The following is a 20785-nucleotide window of genomic DNA, read 5'->3' on the forward strand; positions in this document are numbered from 1 at the left end:
TTATTCATTTTCTTTAATTTATTTTTTTTTTTAATTTATTTAAAAAAAAAACAGCTGTTTTGTTTATGTTTGTCACACGAAAATAGAGCACGCTCTAATCGAAAAAATTACATATGGGGAATTTCGTGTAAAAATCAAAAATTTTATATAATTTTTTTTTTTATTTTAAATATTTTTTTTCAAAATGGACCCTTTTTTGCTTAAAGGAAAGCTTATGCAATTTCCTTGAAGGCCTTTATAGTCCCACAGTGGGATGCGAGTGGGATATCTATAAAAAAATTATTTTTTAACTCAAGAATACAATTTTTTTCTATATTTGGCACTAAATTTCCCCCATATGTATTTCCACGTGTAAATGCAATGGTCTAAGTTTTATCAGACGATATGTACAACTTTTACAGATGGAAATTTTGACAGTACATATATAAATTCATGTCGTCTAATAGCACTTTACACCAGTGCCTCGTTTCTGTAACTCTCGCATCGAGAAATTTCTCGCATGAAACAGTGAAATTGAAGAAAAAACAATGTGAATTGGAACAAAATATCATTTCTCACATGCAAGTGTTTCTGTAATTTCTTTTTGTGAGAACTATCTGTCATTTAAGTTTTTTGACGTAAGTTATTGGAAATTTGTGAGTAAAAGTGTTTCTGTAAGAAAATTTTGTGAGAAGTTTCTCACATGAACTGTCAAAAAAACTCACATTTTAAAACGGTGCGGAAAGTAAAATTTTAAGGAAAAAAAGTTTAATTTAAACATAAATTCTATAAAATAATGAAAAAGTAATGATATTTTTATAATTAATTAACATTAAAATTAATATTGTCCACTAATTTTTAGAAAGTTGGAGGAATTTTCGATATACAGAAGCAAAAGCAGAAAAAGTATGTGGGAATAAACTTAGAATTGGCTAGGGGAGAATTTATTGGGACAATTTTTTGAACACATTTTATTTAATTCCTATATTTTTTGTTAATTTAATCATTGTTTATAAATTTGTCTGGCAATTTTTGTTTTCTTCATTTTATTTTTATGTTTTTGACAGCTGTTTTATTGGAAATATCCAATAAAAACGTAATTCGTGTTGCCTCTTCTCACTTTAAGTTACAGAAACACTTTTTACTCCCAAATCGAGAAACGATGGAATTTTTTGTTTCACACTTCTCGATGTGAGAACTTCTCACTAAAAGTTACAGAAACGGGGTACAGAGTATGAAAATAAACGAAACGTTTGCAATTGTTTTGTTTTGATCTTTGCAGTGAGTAAAACAGATACAAAACCAAAACAACAAAAACGATTTTCTCATTTGGTTTTGTATTGTTTTTGCCTTTGAGCAAATCATGTACATTAACTCAAATGTACGCAGCTAGAAAAGAAAACAATGGGAGCAGAACTGAAAAAGTTTCGAGCAAAACATTTTCGCAAACGTTTCCTGATTGTTTTGCTCATTACAAAACATTTTTGAGTAAGTATTAAAAGAAGACTTGTAAAGTTTTTAGTTTTGTAGATGCCTATGTGAAATACAGTTGTAATAAAAACAAAATAAAAACCATAAAAAATGAGATGAAATCAAACACACAATAAATGATTATTTCATAAAATACGTTTATGCATTTGTTTTGTTCTCAAATGTACGATTGTAAAGACAAAAAAAGCAAGTAGATGAGCGAAAAGTCAATTGTTTTGTTTTTGCTCTTTCTCACTTAAAAAAGTATTTGTTTTAGTTTTGCTCATGTACAGAACGATTTTAAAATTTAGAAAAGTTTTGTACATTATGGAAACGTTTGCGAAATGTTTCGTTTGTTTTCATACTCTGCTTTAAACAAACAATCCAATAACAAAATTTATGTGCGTTGTTTTTGTTTTTTTTATTATTTCTGTCTCCGCATGCACGAAAAATCTCAATTTTTAATGAATTGTTCAGAGGTTGTCTCAGATTTCTGCTCCTATCTCCGTTACTTAAGAAAAGAGCCAGCAGTTAGTCTAATACATCTCGTCGGATTGACGAGATAAATAAAATACTCCACTTTTGGAATATTGGTTCTTATAAATTACATATAAAATTTATATTTATTTATTTTCTATATATATGTAATAATTTTCGGCAATCAAGAACTTATCTTTATGTTTAACAACAGAGATTTCTCTATGTGTAACTCCATCAAAAAACTTCCAAGCTCTCATTCTCTAAAGCGCCATGAGACATCAAATTGTTTGACTCAAACGGTAAGTTTTTTGATTGTGTTAGTAATAAAACTCACATCGCACATATACATGTGAGTTTTTTCACTAACACAATCAAAAAACTTACCGTTTGAGTCAAACAAATTTGATGTGTGGCCGTGTCGCTTAAGCTTGGAAGTTGCGTACGTGTGAAAGAAGAAAAACCAGCAGCGTTGCCAATTTACCGCTTTTGGCGCTAGATTTAGCGCCTTTTAACAATCCAAAAGTCGCATTTTTTCCTCTTAGCGCTTTTTTGGAAAAAGGCGCTTTTTTCAGGAAATGAAAAATCTTTTTAATAACATAAAATTATTCTAGTTTAACAATAAAGATAAAACGGAATAATTCTAGACAGTACTCTGCCGTACAAATTAATTAAAGTTCCTTTTTCTAAACTTTCCATATTATGAGTAATTCAAAGATCTTTTAGTGTGATGAGTTATTTTAAAACTTTAAAACTAAAATAAAAAATATTCACCTCTTTCGCCAAAAGAATTGAAGTTTGTTTCTTCTCAAATTTTCATTCCCTTCGAAGGGAAAATTTATTTCGTGAAATTCTACAACAGCTTTTTATTGATCAGAAAATTCTATAAAAAATTCACAACAAGGAAAGTTTTTCACGTCAAAAAAGGGAAAAGTTATAAATTAACTTAATTTTAGTTAGGTTAACTTGAACTTGAAATTAAAATTGCATTTCGTGAAAACTATTGATATTTTAATGTGAATAATACAAAAATTATTTTGATCGCACAAAGTTTGTTTCACAAAAATTTAGCATTATTTTTTTATGACTTTGCTGTGAAGGAAACAATTACTTGACGATTACTTCAGTTTTTTTTCACAAAGTTTTGGCTTTTGGCATTTTTGGAAATTAAGAGTTTAATTAAAATTTATTATGGGGAATTTCAAAAAATCTCTGACTAGTTATTGAGATCTTGATCGATGATAGCAATTAGTCATTGAATAAGAAAATCGAACATATTTGTATTAACCTTAATCTTTTAAATTTCGTTCCCGAATCAAAATTCCAATTAAGGAGTAATTTTTTTAATAAACAAATTTTAGCTTTGAGTGAATGGACGCCGACTTTTAGTATAAAATAGTTGACAACACTGAAAACCAGAGAGCTCATATGAGAGAGATCGCTTCATATGTGTGATTTACATACATAAATATGTTTTGTAAAATTCAACAGAACCTTATAATTGAGAATTATTTTCTATAAGTATCCGCATAATAAAATGTGTATTTGCACGTTTCGAATTTCTGAATCAGAAAATAAATTATTTGCATTAGTGGGTGTTTAATTTATTAGAAACGTAAGACTATCTGCACAAATATTAAAGAAAACTAATTGCCCATTCTTTGTATTCTTGTATAATATTTTTTAAACATTTTAATTTTATTGTATTTTTTATCGAGTAGAAAAAGTTGGCAAACAGAGAACTGCAACAGAAAATTAAAATAAAAGGAAAATTAAATAAAAATACATATGTATGTTTTATTGAGATTAGTCTAAAAAAATATATAAGTATGTATGTAGTATGTGTAAAATATGCGGAAGAGCCAACATTATTATGACGCACAAATCAGGTTAACAAAGCATTATCTCAACGTTATGAAATGATGTTCTTATGTGTACAAGGAAAAGGATAATATCTTCATTTTAATGCTATAATAATTTTGTAGCTGGGAGGCATTTTAGCCATAGAAATATTCCGGTAAAACATAAGTAGTGTAGTTTTAGATTATTTGCCGTTGAACCTAAATTGCCTTGCATTAGATGCTCTTGACAGGGCGCCATAGTTTCTATGTTGACATCAGCTATTAGACGACCATTCAATTCAATTGGTGAGATGCAATAGTTGTGCTCAAGTAGTTTTCGTGTAGAGTTTGGTGTTTTTGAGACGAATGCACTATCCAAGAGATTTTGCAAATGACAGCCACAGGGAAAGTAGTTGTCGTTCAACTCTAAATTATCCACTCCATCGAGGCAGATGGCATCGGCTTCGGGTGTCTGTAGAAAATGATTGCCATGCAATTTTAAATATTTTATGGCTGATGTCTCATTGAAATCCAATGCTTCGATTATATCAATCTTATTGTTGAGGAGTTGCAATGTGTCCACCTGAGTCAAGCCAGCGAAGGCTTCACTGCTTATTACACCCAAATCTGATTCCTGTATGGTGAGCAGCAATACGTTCGTTAAACCACGAAATGTATACGGTCGTATATGCTCAAGATCCATATAAGCTAATTTAAGCAGACCAACTGTGTACATACCAGAGAAGGCATCTGACTCCACCGTTCGTATGCCGGCAGGTAATAGTAGATGACCCACTTGTGTGAGACTGGAAAATGCAAAACTTTCTATGCGTAACAAAGGATTGTTCGTCAATAGTATTAGCTTAACGTTCGATGTACCAGCGAAAGCATATGCCTCAATGGTGGCAATTTGGTTGTGGCTTAAGAGTATGGTCGATAGGTTCTGGAGGCCAGCAAAGGCAAAACTCGTTACAACCTGAAGTGGTGTGTATTGTATTGATAACTCCTTAAGGCGTGGAAGGCCACGAAATGCAAATTGTTTAATTTTCGTTATGTTATTTCCATCTAGTGATAGTTTTTTTAAAGCACGTAAACCAGCAAAAGAATCTGGTTTGATGACATGAAAATGGTTTTTTGTCAATGATAAATGTTCAACATTCGTAGGAAGATGACGCAATGGTATGTGATTCAATCCGCCAGTATTACAAAGAACCTAAAATTAAAAAAATAAAATATATTCGTTAGGCTATTTCTTTCTATGTGTTTTCCAAATAATGTATAGCCACTAAAATTCTTGTCTGAAGTTATTTATTTTTATTTTTCGCCGCACATTGGGGTAGCGAAGGTTTGCGATAATTCAATAATTAACAAGTAAGAAATTATAGTCGGGCGTGGCCGACCATATGATACCCTACACCAATTGAGAATATTAAATGTGATTAATTTCAATAATGAAGCATTTCTGTTAATCTTATATGGGTTCCAAATAATGTCTGTTCATGTACGGTTTATGCTGACTAGGAGAAATAAAAGACCGATTTCAATAATTTTCGATCCAGAGAATAGTATGTGACCCATTTTAACAAATTATATTCAAAAATGCGATCTGTTGCGTGCACACAAGGTTTACACGGTCACAAAGACGGACATAGCTTAATAAGGACAAATATTTTGGAGTGTTACAAACATCACCACATTGTACCGACTTTTGGATAGATAGTATATAGTATATCAGACGTAGTTAAAAGATAAACGACCGAAATCGGAAGGTCCGGATGTATGCAGGCTAAGGCAGAAATTGAGCCGATCCTTATAAAATGTATTATTGGGAATTATCTATATACATATATAAAAATGAATGTGTGTTTGTTTGTATGTTTATATGTTTGTATGTTTGTGTGTTTATATGATTGTATGTTTGAATTTTATAGACCAAGGTATATTAATTTTATAAGGTAGTGTCATCGGCGAATTCAGAATACCAAGCGAATTGGTTATATTTTTTTCATATGTAGTTTGACATTGTGCCTGCACTTGAAGGCGAATTGGCTGTAAGGGAAAAATTTCAAAAACAGCTGAAAAATAATTCAAAGCAAATTTATATTAAACAAAAAAAGTTTATAAATTTGAATCTGCTTTAATTTATTTTGATGTTTAAACTTTTGGGGCCAATCTTTACGTGAAAGATTAGCGATTAAATTAATATTAATCCTCGAAAGATGTTTTTGAGTACTCAATTAGTTAATTTTGTTTGCAAGTTTAAGCGCCCAATAAAGGTGGTTTAATCTTAAGCACGAAATGCCAAAGTGTAAACAGCTGATGCAAAAAATTTAAAAAAAATTTGTATAAATATAAACATTAAAATGTTCTATTTATTGATTAGTATAAATTATGGATACTTCAAAATACATTTTTTTGTTTTTAATTTAAGTTTTCACTAATTTTCATATTAAATTTATTGTCTTCTTCTTTTTATAAAATATGCATTGTTTAGATAACAAACAGTGAAGTTTTCTGTTGTTTTGTATGGCAACACTGCGAAGTTTAATCTTGTACTCAAAAACATCAAAGGGGATTAACATAAGATTAAATTTGTTTTTAGATTAACTAATCTGATTATTAATTGGTATTTGATTACCATCTCAAAAACCCGCTCTTAAAGATCAAAAACCCAAAAATATTCCCTAATCTCACAACTTCACTTTAATCACAAAATTCACATATACAAAATGAAACCAGTTTGACATTAACAAAATGAAAATAAAGTTTGACATTTACAAAATGTAAACAAAGTTTGATATTAATTATACAACACGGCGAAAAATGAACATAATAGCAAAAAACGATCAGCTGTTCTAATAACACTACTTTATAATTAACTAGCTATACCCAGTGTGCTTCGCTACCCTCATCGTAATGGAATAAAATAAATATCATTATTGTAAATGTATATATATCTGCAATATCAAAAATTCTCCTTTTAGAGAACTCTTTAAGTTTGATTTTATGATTCTAGTCTCAATATTACAAAAAATTAAAAAAAAAACAGTTGAAGAACGAAAAAGTACCAGACAGTGCCTTTTTATATATTTTCATTAAATCAGGATGACGCATGTTTAATTTTCAACCAGAAACCAAAAAAATCGCATACAGATTTTTATACAATCAGGAAGCTGCATGTCCAATTTTATGTTTTTAGGTTCAATAATATAGAAAATTCGAAAAGTATTAGTAAAAAAACAAAAAAGTACCAGAGTATCCTTTCTCAATTTTCGTTCAATTGGGATACTGCGTGTTTAATTTTATGTTTATATATTCAATATTTTAGAAAGCTCTAAAAGTATCAGTACCAGTGAAGTACGAAAAAGTACCAAAAGACCTATTTTATTTAATTTCATGTTCCTAAGTTCAATATTATAGAAAATTCAAAAAGTACCAATTAAAGAACGAAAAAGTTCCAAAAAGTCCCCTTTTATAGGTCCTCACTTAATCCTGGCTCTACATGCTTAATTTCACGTTTCTAGGTTCAATATTATACAAAAATCCAAAAAGAACCTTTTGAAGTACCAAAAAATCCCCTTTTATATCGAGCCCTTTTCGCACAAAAGATGTAACCGACAAAAACTAAATTTTACAGGAGAGCATTTTTTTTTTAATTATCTTCGAAGTAGGACATAGCATTACTCCAAAACTCCGTTAATAAATATTATTACATCTAAAATATGGGATGCAGTTTGTTTCGATTTTATATTGACGCTATATCCGATTTTTTTGTCGCTTACGTCTTTTTTGCCGAGACAAATTTTTATGATATAAACAATGTTGAGGCGGTTACGTCTAAATTCTCTGTCAAAAAAATATATTTTTTGGTGTATATCTTTATATAATTTGTATAAATCTGAAATTTAAGAGTGTAATAAATATTTTTTATAAGATTTTAAGATAATCTAGGGATGTCTGTATGTCAGTCTTTTTGTTGAAAACCGGATAGGTTCCGACCGTTATGAGCTAGAGTGATGAAATTCTCCAAAAATCCTTATTAATGACAAATATTGTTTTGTGTTAATAATGGGCAAAATCGGTTCTTGATTTCACTTAGCCCCCATACAAGTACCTCCCGGATTATAGTTAAAACATTAATAAATATGTTGTTTATGTAGCAATCGCTATAAAATTTTGCAGAAGTCGGTTATATATACCTGTAAATTATGTTGGGAAGTATGAAAAATGTCAGGCAATATTTAACCCTAGCCTGCATATATGGACCCTGTAAGACAATGATTTTATGACCATAGCAGTCTTAAAAATACCAGTATAGCAACGAAATTTGATGTATGATGATGTTTTAGGATGGTTTCCTATGCCCCTCATACAGAAAATAAATTTACAGTTAATAAATCTTTCAAAAATTAAGAAAGTATGATGAAATTCTACAAAAACAATTTGTTTTCAAAACTAATCACGCGTTTAAATTCTATAGACCTCGGTCCACAATTGACCTTATCCCTCATTAAAGGCCGTATTCTGAAAATCACCCTGATGTCTACATTAATATCCATACATGGTAGTACAATTCGTCTTATATCGAATAAATAAGTAAATTCTGGGAGTATTGATTCATTAAGAGTCCATATACAGGTCCGCCTTCCGAAATCCACAAATTTACAACCAAATATAAGAGATGGTTAAATGGTAATAATATAAATGCAATGTAATTAGTAATTAGAATGAACTAAATTCATAAAAAGTTATAGAAAATTATAAATTTTAGCACATAAATTGCAATGACATAGTGATAATTACATGAATTTATTACAATTATACTCAGATATGTGGCATTTTATTCAGAAACAAATTTAATACGTTAATTTGTTCAAAATTTTTCTATAAATTTAATATATTTTAAAAGAAAATTTAGACGTAACCGACACTTTGCTGTTAAAAAATTCATAAACAGAAAATTAATGTGTACTTAAGTCTTTTTTCTTTTACTTGTAAAGTTGAAACCATTGGGTCTATAGCTACGAAATTTTTAGAGATGATGCTAATGGACCTAAATTATCGATTTCTATAAAAAAACGAAAATCGAAAATCAAGTCGCTTACGTCCATTTTGCAAAAAGGGCTCGATATGTTCTCACTTAATCCAGGCTCTACATACTTAATTTCATGTTTCTAGGTTCAATATTATAGAAAATTCCTTTTGATGAACGAAAAAGTACCAAAAAGTCCCCTTTTATAGATTCTCATTTACTCCGGGCTCTACATGCTTAATTTCGTGTTTCTAGGTTAAATTTTATAGAAAACTCAAAAAGTACCAGTCGAAGGACGAAAAAGTACCAAAAAGTCCCCTTTTATAGATTCTCATTTATTCCGGGCTCTACATGCTTAATTTCACGTTTCTAGGTTCCATATTATACAAAAATCAAAAAAGTACCTTTTGAAGAACGAACAAGTACCAAAAAGTCCCCTTTTATAGATTTTCATTTACTCCGGGCTCTACAATTTCTATTAATTTCATGTTTCTAGGTTAAATTTTATAGAAAACTCAAAAAGTACCTTTTGTAGAACGAAACAGTACCAAAAAGTCCCCTTTTATAGATTCTCATTTACTCCGGGCTCTACATGCTTAATTTCATGTTTCTAGGTTCAATATTATAGAAAATTCAAAAAGTACCAGTCGAAGTACGAAAAAGTACCAAAAAGTCCTCTTTTATAGATTCTCATTTACTCCGGGCTCTACATGCTTAATTTCACGTTTCTAGGTTCAATATTATACAAAAATCCAAAAAGTACCTTTTGAAGAACGAAAAAGTACCAAAAGGTCCCCTTTTACAGATTCTCATTTACTCCAGGTTCTACATGCTTAATTTCATGTTTCTAGGTTAAATTTTATAGAAAACTCAAAAAGTACCAGTCGAAGTACGAAAAAGTACCAAAAGGTCCCCTTTTATAGATTCTCATTTACTCCGGGCTCTACATGCTTAATTTTATGCTTCTAGGTTTAATTTTATAGAAAACTCAAAAAATACCTGTGTAGAACGAAAAAGTACCGAAAAGTCCCTTCATTATTAATTTCATGTTTCGAATTCAATATCAAAGAAAACTCATAAAGTACCAGATGAAGAATGAAAAAGTACCAAAAAATATCACTTGGTACCGGGGTTCCAAATAACACCTCATTAGCATATTTAGTGTTTCTAAATCTAAAAATTTTATCTAAATTGGATCATTGTGTTCGAATAAAATCAAATTTCCCGTTTTTACCCCTTTTGGTACTTTTTTTCTACCCGTTAACGAAATAAAAATTCTATTCCAAAATGTTGCAACATCGTAGTGGGAGCCCGTTATTATGTATTTATATGTATAAGTTAATAAACCAAAATCAATGTTTTATGAAAAAAGTACCAAAAATAGGTACAATTTTCACCCTTTAAACATCCGAATAACCAAAAAGTACTAAATTTATATTTTTATTTTTTCGTCAAGTTATGAAGGAGTCAAAAATATTGTTTGAATGTTCACTGGTTTAAAAGATACATGGGGTGCACAAAAAGTACCAAAATACAGTTTTTACCCGTTTATTCCCTAAAGGGGCCGAAATTGAAAAAAGTACCAGACACCTGTCCGCTTATTTTTTAAATGAACGACGATAAGCTTTAAAATATTTTTGTATATTTTCTAGTTTAGGAGATATGAGGTTACCGAATTTACCCGTTTTTACCCTTTTTTACCCCCTAAACATTCGAATTTCAAAAATCCCGTCTTAGTGGATCTATTTGGTGGAAGACCAACCCCCTGTCCAAATTTCAGCTTTTTAGCTTTAACCGTTTAGGCTGTGCGATGATGAATCAGTCAGTCAGTCAGTAACGTTAGAATTTTATATATATAGATATATCTTGTAATAGACTACTAAACGGCTAAACCGATTTTCTTCAAATTTTCACAGCGAATTCCTGTATGGAAATAGGCCATTTTTTATTTCCGATCATGGCAAAAAATGAAAGTGTTATTTATAATTATATCAAACTTAGTTGTGCCAATTTTTGGGAAGAGAGTAGTATATTTCTTGTAGTTATGAGCTAAAAGGCCCAAATCGGTAGGTACGGTTGTATGGGGGCTAGGGCAAAAATTGGTCTGATTCTTACAAAATTTAATGTCTACATTTATGTTTATATAAAATTTATTTGTGGCAAATTTCATCGTGATACTAGTGTTTATAAGTGAATTGTGGACATTCAAGTCATTTTCTGAAGGGGATTTTGTGTGGGGGATAGGGTCAAATAATATAATGATCATTATAAAAATCGACAGCGTTTATAATTATATTATAATTATTATTATTTATAATTATAACTTAGTTGTGCCGATTTTTGGAGAGATAGTAGTTTATTTGACAAAGTTATGAGCTAAAAGGCCCAAATCGGAAGGTCCGGTTATATGGGAGCTAGGGCAAAACTTGGGCCGATCCCTATAAAATTTATTGTTAACAATTATGTTTATATAAACCTCATTTGTACCAAATTTCATCGTGATACTAGTGTTTGTAAGTGAATTGTGGACATTTAAGTCATTTTATGAAGGGGACCTTGTATGGGGGCTAGTGTCAAATAATGCCCGACGAAAATTACTAGAATTATTAAGACATATATAAAACTAAGTTTTTCCAATTTTTATAGAGGTAGTAGACCATTTAACATAATTATGAGGTCAAAAGCCCTATTCGGGGGTCCTGTTGTATGGGGGCTAGGTGAAATAATGGACCGATTTCAACCATTTTCAATAGCGTTCGTCCAGGAAAAGTGCATGTTCAAAATTTCATCAAATTATCACAAAAATTGCGACTTGTAGAGTGCGCACAAGGTTTACATGGACACACAGACAGACGGACGGACAGACGGATATAGCTTAATCGACTCAGAAAGTGATTCTGAGCCGATTGGTATACTTTAAGATAGGTGTAGGACCAATATTTTTGGGTGTTACAAACATCAGCACAAACGCATAATACTCTCCCCACTATAGTGGTGTAGGTTATAAAAAGTAGATTTTCTATGCAAATTATATATATCGTCACCTAAAACGCAAACGGCACTTTTGTTGTGTACACTTGTTTTGATGCAATGCATTAGAATCAACATTAAATTCTATTTTGAATTTTTGGCTAGTTAGGGCCGTTTGCGTTTCAGGTGACGATATGTAATTGTAAAGCTGACATTTCCCTCTATGCATCCTCACTATTAGTTTTTTTTTTAATTTTTTGTACCTCAGGCATTTTTCATTCGTAATCCTTTATTTCTAAATAAAAAAATTATATATTGTACCCACCATCAAAAAAGATGGGGGGTACACAAATATTCTCTATAGATAAGGTTTGTTTGGTGTTGAAAATGTGCAATATCGGTCCACGTTTTCGGATAGCCCCATACAAGTGGACCCCGGAAAAACTGTCATATCTGTTTTAAAAGTACGAGTATAGCAATGAAATTCGACATAAATAAGTTTCATATGAGCCAAAATCTCCCTACCAAATTTTATGAGGATCGGTCCATAATTTACCCTACCCCCCATATGAGGTCCCCTTCGAAAATCACTATAACGCTCATTTCTAGGTAAAAAATAAGAATATAACGGTAAAATTCTACATGAATATGTTTAATATGAGCCAAAAAATCCCTACCGAATTTTATGAGGATCGGTCCATAATTTACCCTACCCCCATATAAGGTCCCCTATAACGCTCATTACTGACTTAAAATAAGAATATAGCGATGAAATTCGACACACATAAGTTTCATGCGAGTCAAAATCTCTCTACCAAATTTTATATGGATCGGTTCCTAATTGACCCTACCCCGCTTATAGGGTCTCCTTCAGAAAATTACTTTAACGCTCATTACTGGCTTAAAAATACGAGTATAATTATGAAATTCGACATAAGTAAGTCCCTGACGAGCCAAAACCTCATTACCAAATTTTATGTGGATCGATCCATAATTGACCCTACCCCCATATGAGGTCCCCTTTAGAAAATGACTTTAATGATCATTACTGGCTTACAAACACGAGTATAGTAATGCAATTTGACATACATAAGTTCCATGCGAGCCAAAATCTGTCTATCAAATTCTATGTGGATCGGTCAATAATTGACCCTACCCACATATAAGGTCTCCTTCAGAAAGTGACTTTAACACTAATTACTGTCTTAAAAGTACGAGTATAGTGATGAAATTCGACACACATAAGTTCCATGCGAGCCAAAATCTCTCTATCAAATTTCATGTGGATCGCTTAATAATTGACCGTACCCCCATATAAGATCCCCTTTAACAGGGTAAGTTTCTTACGAGGCAAAACCTAAGAAATGTTTATACGAGCGTAAATCTTCTTGTCAAATTTAATGCGGAAAGTGTCGGGAACTGATATTCGAAGTAAACTTGTTTCATATAAACCAAAATCGGTCTATAAAAATATGAACAATTTTATGAAAAACGGTATATTATTCACCCTAAGGTTCTCTTTACTAAATTTGATGAGTAATATCAACCGGATGTTTATAAGGAGCATTCCTTTTACTGCATACGGCTAATATGAGAATTGGCATTGCATGGTCGAATAGAGCATTAAAAATATGCAAAACAAATAGAATAATGATTTTTTGGTACTAGGTTTCTTTGGCATTGTATAGATCCATTACGAAACGATTTTTGGAAACTCGAACGTTTAGGGGATGAAATGGTTAAAATGGAATAAAAATTGGTTTATTTAAGAAATCGGTTTTGGTGCGTGATGTTTTGGATTCCAAATGACCCAAACAAATTATATTCATTACTTATAGGCGTGGTGGTATGCCAAAAAATTCGCCAAACATTAGTTATATCGCCCTTGTTTTGAATATTAGTACTATGTGGGTTTCAACAAAGTTTTCAGAAATGTAAAAAAACTGTATTTATTTGCGTTGCTTTTTAATGCGTTTTAGCGCAGTTCAAAAAAACTTCACATAGAACTGTTTCGAAAACAGTTTTTATATGGAAATATTCTTTCTAAATAAAGAACTAAAAGTCGCTGCCCTAATGAGATAGTGGTAGTCAAAGGTCATATGTATCAAATCTTTGAATATATCTCTATTATTGTTCGTCACACGACTTTTGATGTAGAGAATACAATTTCCAATATTTTGGTAAAGATTATTTTCGCGGATCATCAGTTCTTTTCGAATTATTTTCTTTTAATTTTCCTTAGCAATGCTACTTAAAAATATCAATTAGATTAACACTAATAAAGATATTGTGATTACGATTCTTTCATAAATTAGCAGAAAATACTTATTTAATTCTTATTAAATCATTTATCTTAGAATTTCTACTTATTAGCACAGCATCTGTATATGTTTTTGTTGGAGCATTTAATATATGGAAATTACATAGGTGCTTTTGCTAAATCCTAACCCAATTAATATATCGATAAATGTCCCTGTACACATAAGTAAAAAAAATTTTTGAAAAAATCCCCATAGTACAGTACTTTTTGCTTATAGTCCATTCCGCTTTAAGGCCAAAAACGGATGTAAGACAAAACAATCCTATTTTTTTTTCGAATTTCATACAAATTATTTGTTCTTAAGTTTACTTCGCCTATAGGCCATTTTCGTTTAAAGTCCAAATTTTCTTTGCATGCATAACTAATATTGTATAAAAAAAAATTTCATATAGTCCATACTGTTTTTTAACACTTTTTTTAAACAAACTGGCAAACTTATTGTTCTAAAAAATATAAACATTTATTGTAAATTCTTTAAAAAAGAAATAATCTAAGATTACAGAATTTTTTTAAATGTTCAACAAATCGTAATTTATATTTCACATAGAAATTGATATCTACCTTGTGTTTGATTTAGTCATCCAAAGACGTCAAAAATGCAAACTGATCTTTATAAAACAAATGATATATTACTTGAAAGTAGACACTTTTCTGCATAAGATTTGTTCACAACAATTTTCCTAGAAGCTTTAATTTGAGCTTGAGCTGAGTTGAAAGTTGATGAAAAATAAAATATTTGAAATGGAGTAATAATTCCTGTTGAAGGACCTATACTTGATGTTAATAATACGACGTTCTATTGTAAAAAATCTACTTTTTCTTTACGAATTATAATATTATATTTCGTTGAGAATTAATTTACGAATTTTTAAGACATAATAATGGTAACAAGTGTCGAAATGCACAGTTAACTTGAAACGAAAATTATAATTATTATTTTTTAATTTTCAAAACTTTAAAGGTAAAAAAGTAAAACAAATGCCCAAAACTGCCCATAACTATTATATATCCGTTAAAATAAGGAATGTCTAGAATTATAATTTTTTTTAACATTTGCGGCTTTTTGATTTTTTTCGAGATTGAAAATATTCATATACACAATGATTTTTTCATTCTGATTTATTTAATAACTGCTTTCAATAAGGTTTATATGCAAAAAGTCAATATTTTTTCTAAAATTGGTAAAATTATAAATTATTTAATACTGAATTTTAATTTTTTTGTTTTTAGAGATGCCACCTTTTTTGTACTTTATTTAGTATTAATTTAACTTCTTTAAGTAAAATATCGGTTATAATCATTGTTTTATATGGTTTTTTGAATATATTATAATGTCTAAGCTCTAAAATAGATACAAAATTTAAATAAACATAAGCATTACCCAGTAAACATTCGATTAAAGTTTCAATCAGAATAGTTAGGTATCGGAAAACTATTAAATTTGTTTATATATCCAATTGGTATACATTTATAACATATGTATATGGTATACATTTTAATAGAATATGTCTACAGTTTGTATGTTCATTACTGGGAAGTAATAAATGCTTAAAAGTAGCTAACTTCAGTTAATAATATGTCCAATATATTACTTAATTTAACTTCTTATCTCAATATTCCTTAGAAAATATTCTAAACAAGATTCTAAGTAATTACCGCTATTATAGTACATTTTTAGATTAACGATCTGTACAATAATATATTGATACATTTAAGGATTATAATTTCGAATTACAATATCAATGAATGCATTATAGTACTTTGTTACTAAAATTTTCCTTTAACTTTGAGGTAATGATTAGAAACGACTTAATCATAAAATTAAGGTTGCAATTGTTACTACATACATACATATATTGAGAAAAATTTCGATTAGTAAATGTCTAAGTACTTATGATCATGAAATATTCAATGAATTCTGTACCCTGTTAACTTGTTTTAAAATTGACCCAAAAATTTATTTAAGTGTATTTTAATTTATTTAAAGATATATTAAACATATATAACATTATTCTAATATTTACTAACTTTTATAATTCCAATATTTAGGAAAAATTTTCAAAAATATTTTTGGTATTTTTATATTTTATAATTTTTCGGTGGGTTATAATATTTTTACGTATTCAAAAAATTAGAGAATATTATCTTTTCAATGATACCAATCACTTGTACCAAAAGCCAGTGGTTGATTTATGGCCCTTTTTAATATGTCTGTGCCCCTATGTGCATTCTAATGTAATTTTCAGAGAAACTTTACTTTAAGGAAAATCACAACCCATTTGTTTCTATATGAAAGCTTGATTATTGGTGAAAATTGGCGGAATCGGTCCACAACTTCATAAACCTCCCATACAAATGTACATATTTCCGGAAAATGAGTTTTAGTAATAACTTTCGTTAGAAAAAAATTTTACAAATTAAAGTTTTATATCAATAGAATTCATATCGGTCATAGCTCCCATACCAGGTCCCCTTCAGAAAAACACATAAACGCACATAACTCATTACTAAATTATGATATCAATACAAGATTTGGCACAAATATTGCTTTTATATATAGATATGATATGATTTTTTCGGATCGGTCCACAATTGGTCATAGCTCCTATACAAGGTCCCCTTAAGAAAAACACTTTAAAGCATATAACTCATTACCTAATAATGATATGCGTACAAAATTGGGACAAATGTTACTTTTGTACAAAGAAATGTAATTTTAAAATTTATTCACGATTGGTCCATATTTAGGCACCATACAAGGTCCCCTCCCGAAAATCATTTAAACGCACATAACTCATTACTATTACAAGATTTGGTACACATATTTTCGATCGGTCCACAATTGGTCAAAGCTTCCATACAAGCTCCCCTTCAGAAAAACACTTAAACGCACATTACACTTTACAAAACTAAGATATCCACACAAAATTTGGCACAAATATTACTTTTATACACAGAAATGTTATTTTAATTTTTTTACTATCGGTTCATAATTGGTCGTAGCTCCCATACAAGGTCCTCTTCCGAATAATTAGCAAATATCATTACCAAATAATGGTGTCCTTTCAGAATGTGGAAGTTTGTTATAATATGGGTGCGATCATTCCTATGCAAGTCCCCTTCCAAAAAGCACTTAGACACATATTACTTATTACAAAATAACGATATGGATACAAAATTTGACTGAAATATACATTTTATATACAGAAATGTTGCTGTAAGAATTTGTTACGATCGGTCTACAATTGGTCAGATCTCCCATACTAGGTCCGTTCCGAAAATCATCTTTATTAAAATTAGTTTAGTATAAACAATATGTGTACAACAATATATTATTTGAATTTCCTTATGTACATGCAAATTATTAAATATCGCTAAAGAATATGGAGGGCACTATCAAAATATACAAAAAATGGTGTTTGTAATGTTCAATAAATCTTGCATTTGTAGCAGATTTGGGCTATTTAAATCTTGTAGGTTTTCTATTAAAAGTCACGAGAAAATATATTTCTACAAATATTTGATCAATTAAATAAGTATTAATAAAAAAGTATCAGGTGGTATCTGGTCAGCCGAATATAGCACTCTAACTTGTTTTAAATCCATTTAACAAAATTTTTAAAAGTTTGAAAATGGAATTTGGGAGATGCTGTTAAAATAATGGACCTTTTTTGACCGCAAACTAAACCAAGTAAGCGTTATCCAATTTGAACAAAAATTCGTATAGGAATATTTATGGATCTTGTAAATGTAATCATTATATTTGTTTGTAAATTTTTTCAAAACTAAAAAAATGTCTTATGTTTACTTTTATGTGTTGTCAGAACCAAAAAATTCTCGGGAAAAATTTTAATAACTGAACATTTTTTTAACCAATTTTTAGTTTTTCTATGTTTTTGAAAAGGCAATTTTGTACACATTACGATTTTGCTATAAAAATTAATACTTAATACCTTATTTTCATAAAAAATAAAATAATAAATAAGTGTAATTTCCCCCCCATATAAACGCATTTACAAATTTTGGCGGCGATGCGCGGGCTCTTACCCACAAAATAATTGAATAATATTTTACAGTCTTCCATTTGACTTTACAATACAACATATTTTCACTATTAAAAGTTGATCCGGGAGAAAAGCTGATTTTCGACCCACCCTAATGTTCATCTTGTTAATATACAGGGTGGGTCGAAAATACATTTTTCATTAGAAGCAACATCTAATTCTATTTGAAGTATTAATCAATTATTTTAAGGGTAAGAGCCCACTCTTCTCCGCCAAAGTTGTTTTATATGGGAAAGATGCCAAATTTTGTGTATCTATAAATAGATTTAGACAAAACTTCTGGATATCCTTTATATGTATTTAGAGTCTAGATGTTTAAGAATCAAACCTCTATAAAATTACACTTTGGCATTCTTGGGTTCAATTCAAGAAAATTTTTTAACGCTTAAAAACACTTTCAGAAAGAAATTTTGCAATATTAATTTTGTTACCCGAGTATTGACGCGTAAACTTATGAAACGCGGAAAATTTGGTATACATTGATTTGATATCCTAATTGTAATTAGTAAGCACGATAGCCACTAATATAAAGAAATGTTAGCGAGTGACAAACAATATTTAAACATTTTTTGCTTTATAGAACAAAACACAATATAAGTTTTGCATTTCATAGGCCCTAAAAACTTGAGAATTGTAGATTTCACTGTTACACCGCTGATTGTAGTAGAAGTTAAGTTAAAAACTTAATTTACTATTCTTTTAATTAGTCGTAAGTGTTATACATACATAAATACTTATACTGAAGGTTTTTCTCACAAATTTCATCTTTTCAACTTACTTGAGTTTGAGATAAACATATACATTCCAAAGGACAAGGCTTGGAGGTTTCAATCAAGCAAGAATTCCACAAACAGCCGAGTGGGATAACGATCATTAGGTGCCATGAATTTAGCATTATTTTTATATACAAATTTCTGTTATTTACAATTTTTTGTTGTTATTTTACAGCGCACTTTTAAACACTTTATTTTTGTACAAGATTATTATCATTCGAAGTATTCTGTAGAATTTTAATCTCATTGTATCACTTATACCTGTCAATGAAATTCGTATTTTATAAAACAGCTAAATTATAGGTAAATATAGCTTGATGCTTGATTTGTAAATTATGTTGAATCCTATAAAATTGTGCCTTATAATTTTTTCCAGAACTGCTTTAATTTTCTTAATATTCATCGAATATTATTTACATTTCTTTTTTAATATTTCGCTTCAATCATCTACTTAATTTCATATTATTACTTATTATTTTTTTTATTACACCGTGCATTTTCACACATGAAAAAAACTATATATTCAATAAACTGTGGACCATTTGTATTAAAAAGTCTTTTATAATCAACTCTTATGACCCTGAAAAAGGACCTTAAAGTCTAAAGGACATATAATTTCAAAAGAAGAAATTACAAAGTTATAAGAAAATGTATTATTAATATCAAAGGAAGCTTAGAATCTCCGCTTCTAAATATTGTTATTTATTTCAATTCAAGAAAGAAATGGAAGCTTGAAGAATATTTTTTACAAAAAAAGTAGTTAATTTTTTTTTAGATAATTAGACCTTTTTAAAACTAATTTATTTGTATGTATTCTTATGTCTAAGTGAGCCAAATAAATAATATAGACAGAAAGTACCAGCAGATTCCCAGCTTTCATTTGATACCAATATTAGTAGTATACAATACATATAAATATTTAAAATATTTGTTTGAAATGTTGAGTTCTTTAAATTTTAAAGTCCTTTTATAAGGACCTGATTATAAAAAATGGAGTATGCAGAATTGCTACAAATAAATGCACTCTAATTTCACATGCATATTAACTTTTGTCTGTGTGAAAGCTTTACTATATTTTTTTGATTTTTGTTAATTTTGACAATATACATATGTAGTAAATATATTCAATTTGCCTCAGATCCAACTACAACTTGGCAATAACAAAAGGTAGGATTTTAAAATGCAGATAACTCGGTTCTAGTTATTACAATTGTACTTTAGTTAAAGGATATCAATAAAGCATGATAAGATCTTTCTTTCATATTATAACGAGAAACGCATTATCGTCATAAAATCTTACCTTCAGTTATTGCCAAGTTGTAATAATGGGCCTTAGATTTAGAGTGCAACAAAGCGACAGTTATTTTGAAAAATTTGTACAATAACCATTGAAACGCTATATTACCATAAAATTGCAGTTCGTAAATATGTATGAACTCTGGTAAGTTAAAAAAAACATTATCAAGTACTTAGTAAACAGTTTTGAAACTTCCGGTATAAATGTATGTAACTAGGAAATATGGACATAATTATACATCCACCTATCAAAACCTTCAGTTTCTGAAATAAACTCAAATATATATATGTTGAAAACATAAAATTTATTACTCAAATTCTAACTACAAAGAAATATTGCTTCATTCTTGAATTAAATTTGATTTTGAAGACTTGTTTTATTAAATACGAAATTCAAAACTAATTATATTGGTTTAATTTTTTTTTATTTTCACTTTATTAAATATATATTTCTTATTTTAACGTATTATTTACGTTTTTATGCAAAGTAATAAAAAAGTTATCAACTTCCGTATCCACTACCGTTAGCCATGAAATCAAAATAACAACTGAATCGTTTTAGT

The 20785-nt window shown here is 29.5% G+C and overlaps 1 protein-coding gene across 1 annotated transcript; it reads right to left on the reverse strand.

The window, feature by feature from the left end:
* Positions 1–3894: 3894 nt before the first annotated feature.
* Positions 3895–19076, reverse strand: LOC119616488 (insulin-like growth factor-binding protein complex acid labile subunit). The gene is made up of 2 exons (XM_037972849.1): positions 18932–19076; positions 3895–4980 (listed from the first exon to the last, which is right to left on the reverse strand). Exons 1-2 carry the CDS (start codon positions 19046–19048, stop codon positions 3895–3897), a joined length of 1203 nt encoding a protein of 400 aa, XP_037828777.1. The 5' UTR covers positions 19049–19076.
* Positions 19077–20785: the final 1709 nt, after the last annotated feature.

This window comes from Lucilia sericata, unplaced genomic scaffold (assembly GCF_015586225.1).
Source record: "Lucilia sericata isolate MDLA Ls3-8-SP2 unplaced genomic scaffold, ASM1558622v1 Contig000076F_arrow, whole genome shotgun sequence".
In the NCBI taxonomy this organism is placed as follows: Eukaryota; Metazoa; Arthropoda; class Insecta; order Diptera; family Calliphoridae; genus Lucilia; species Lucilia sericata.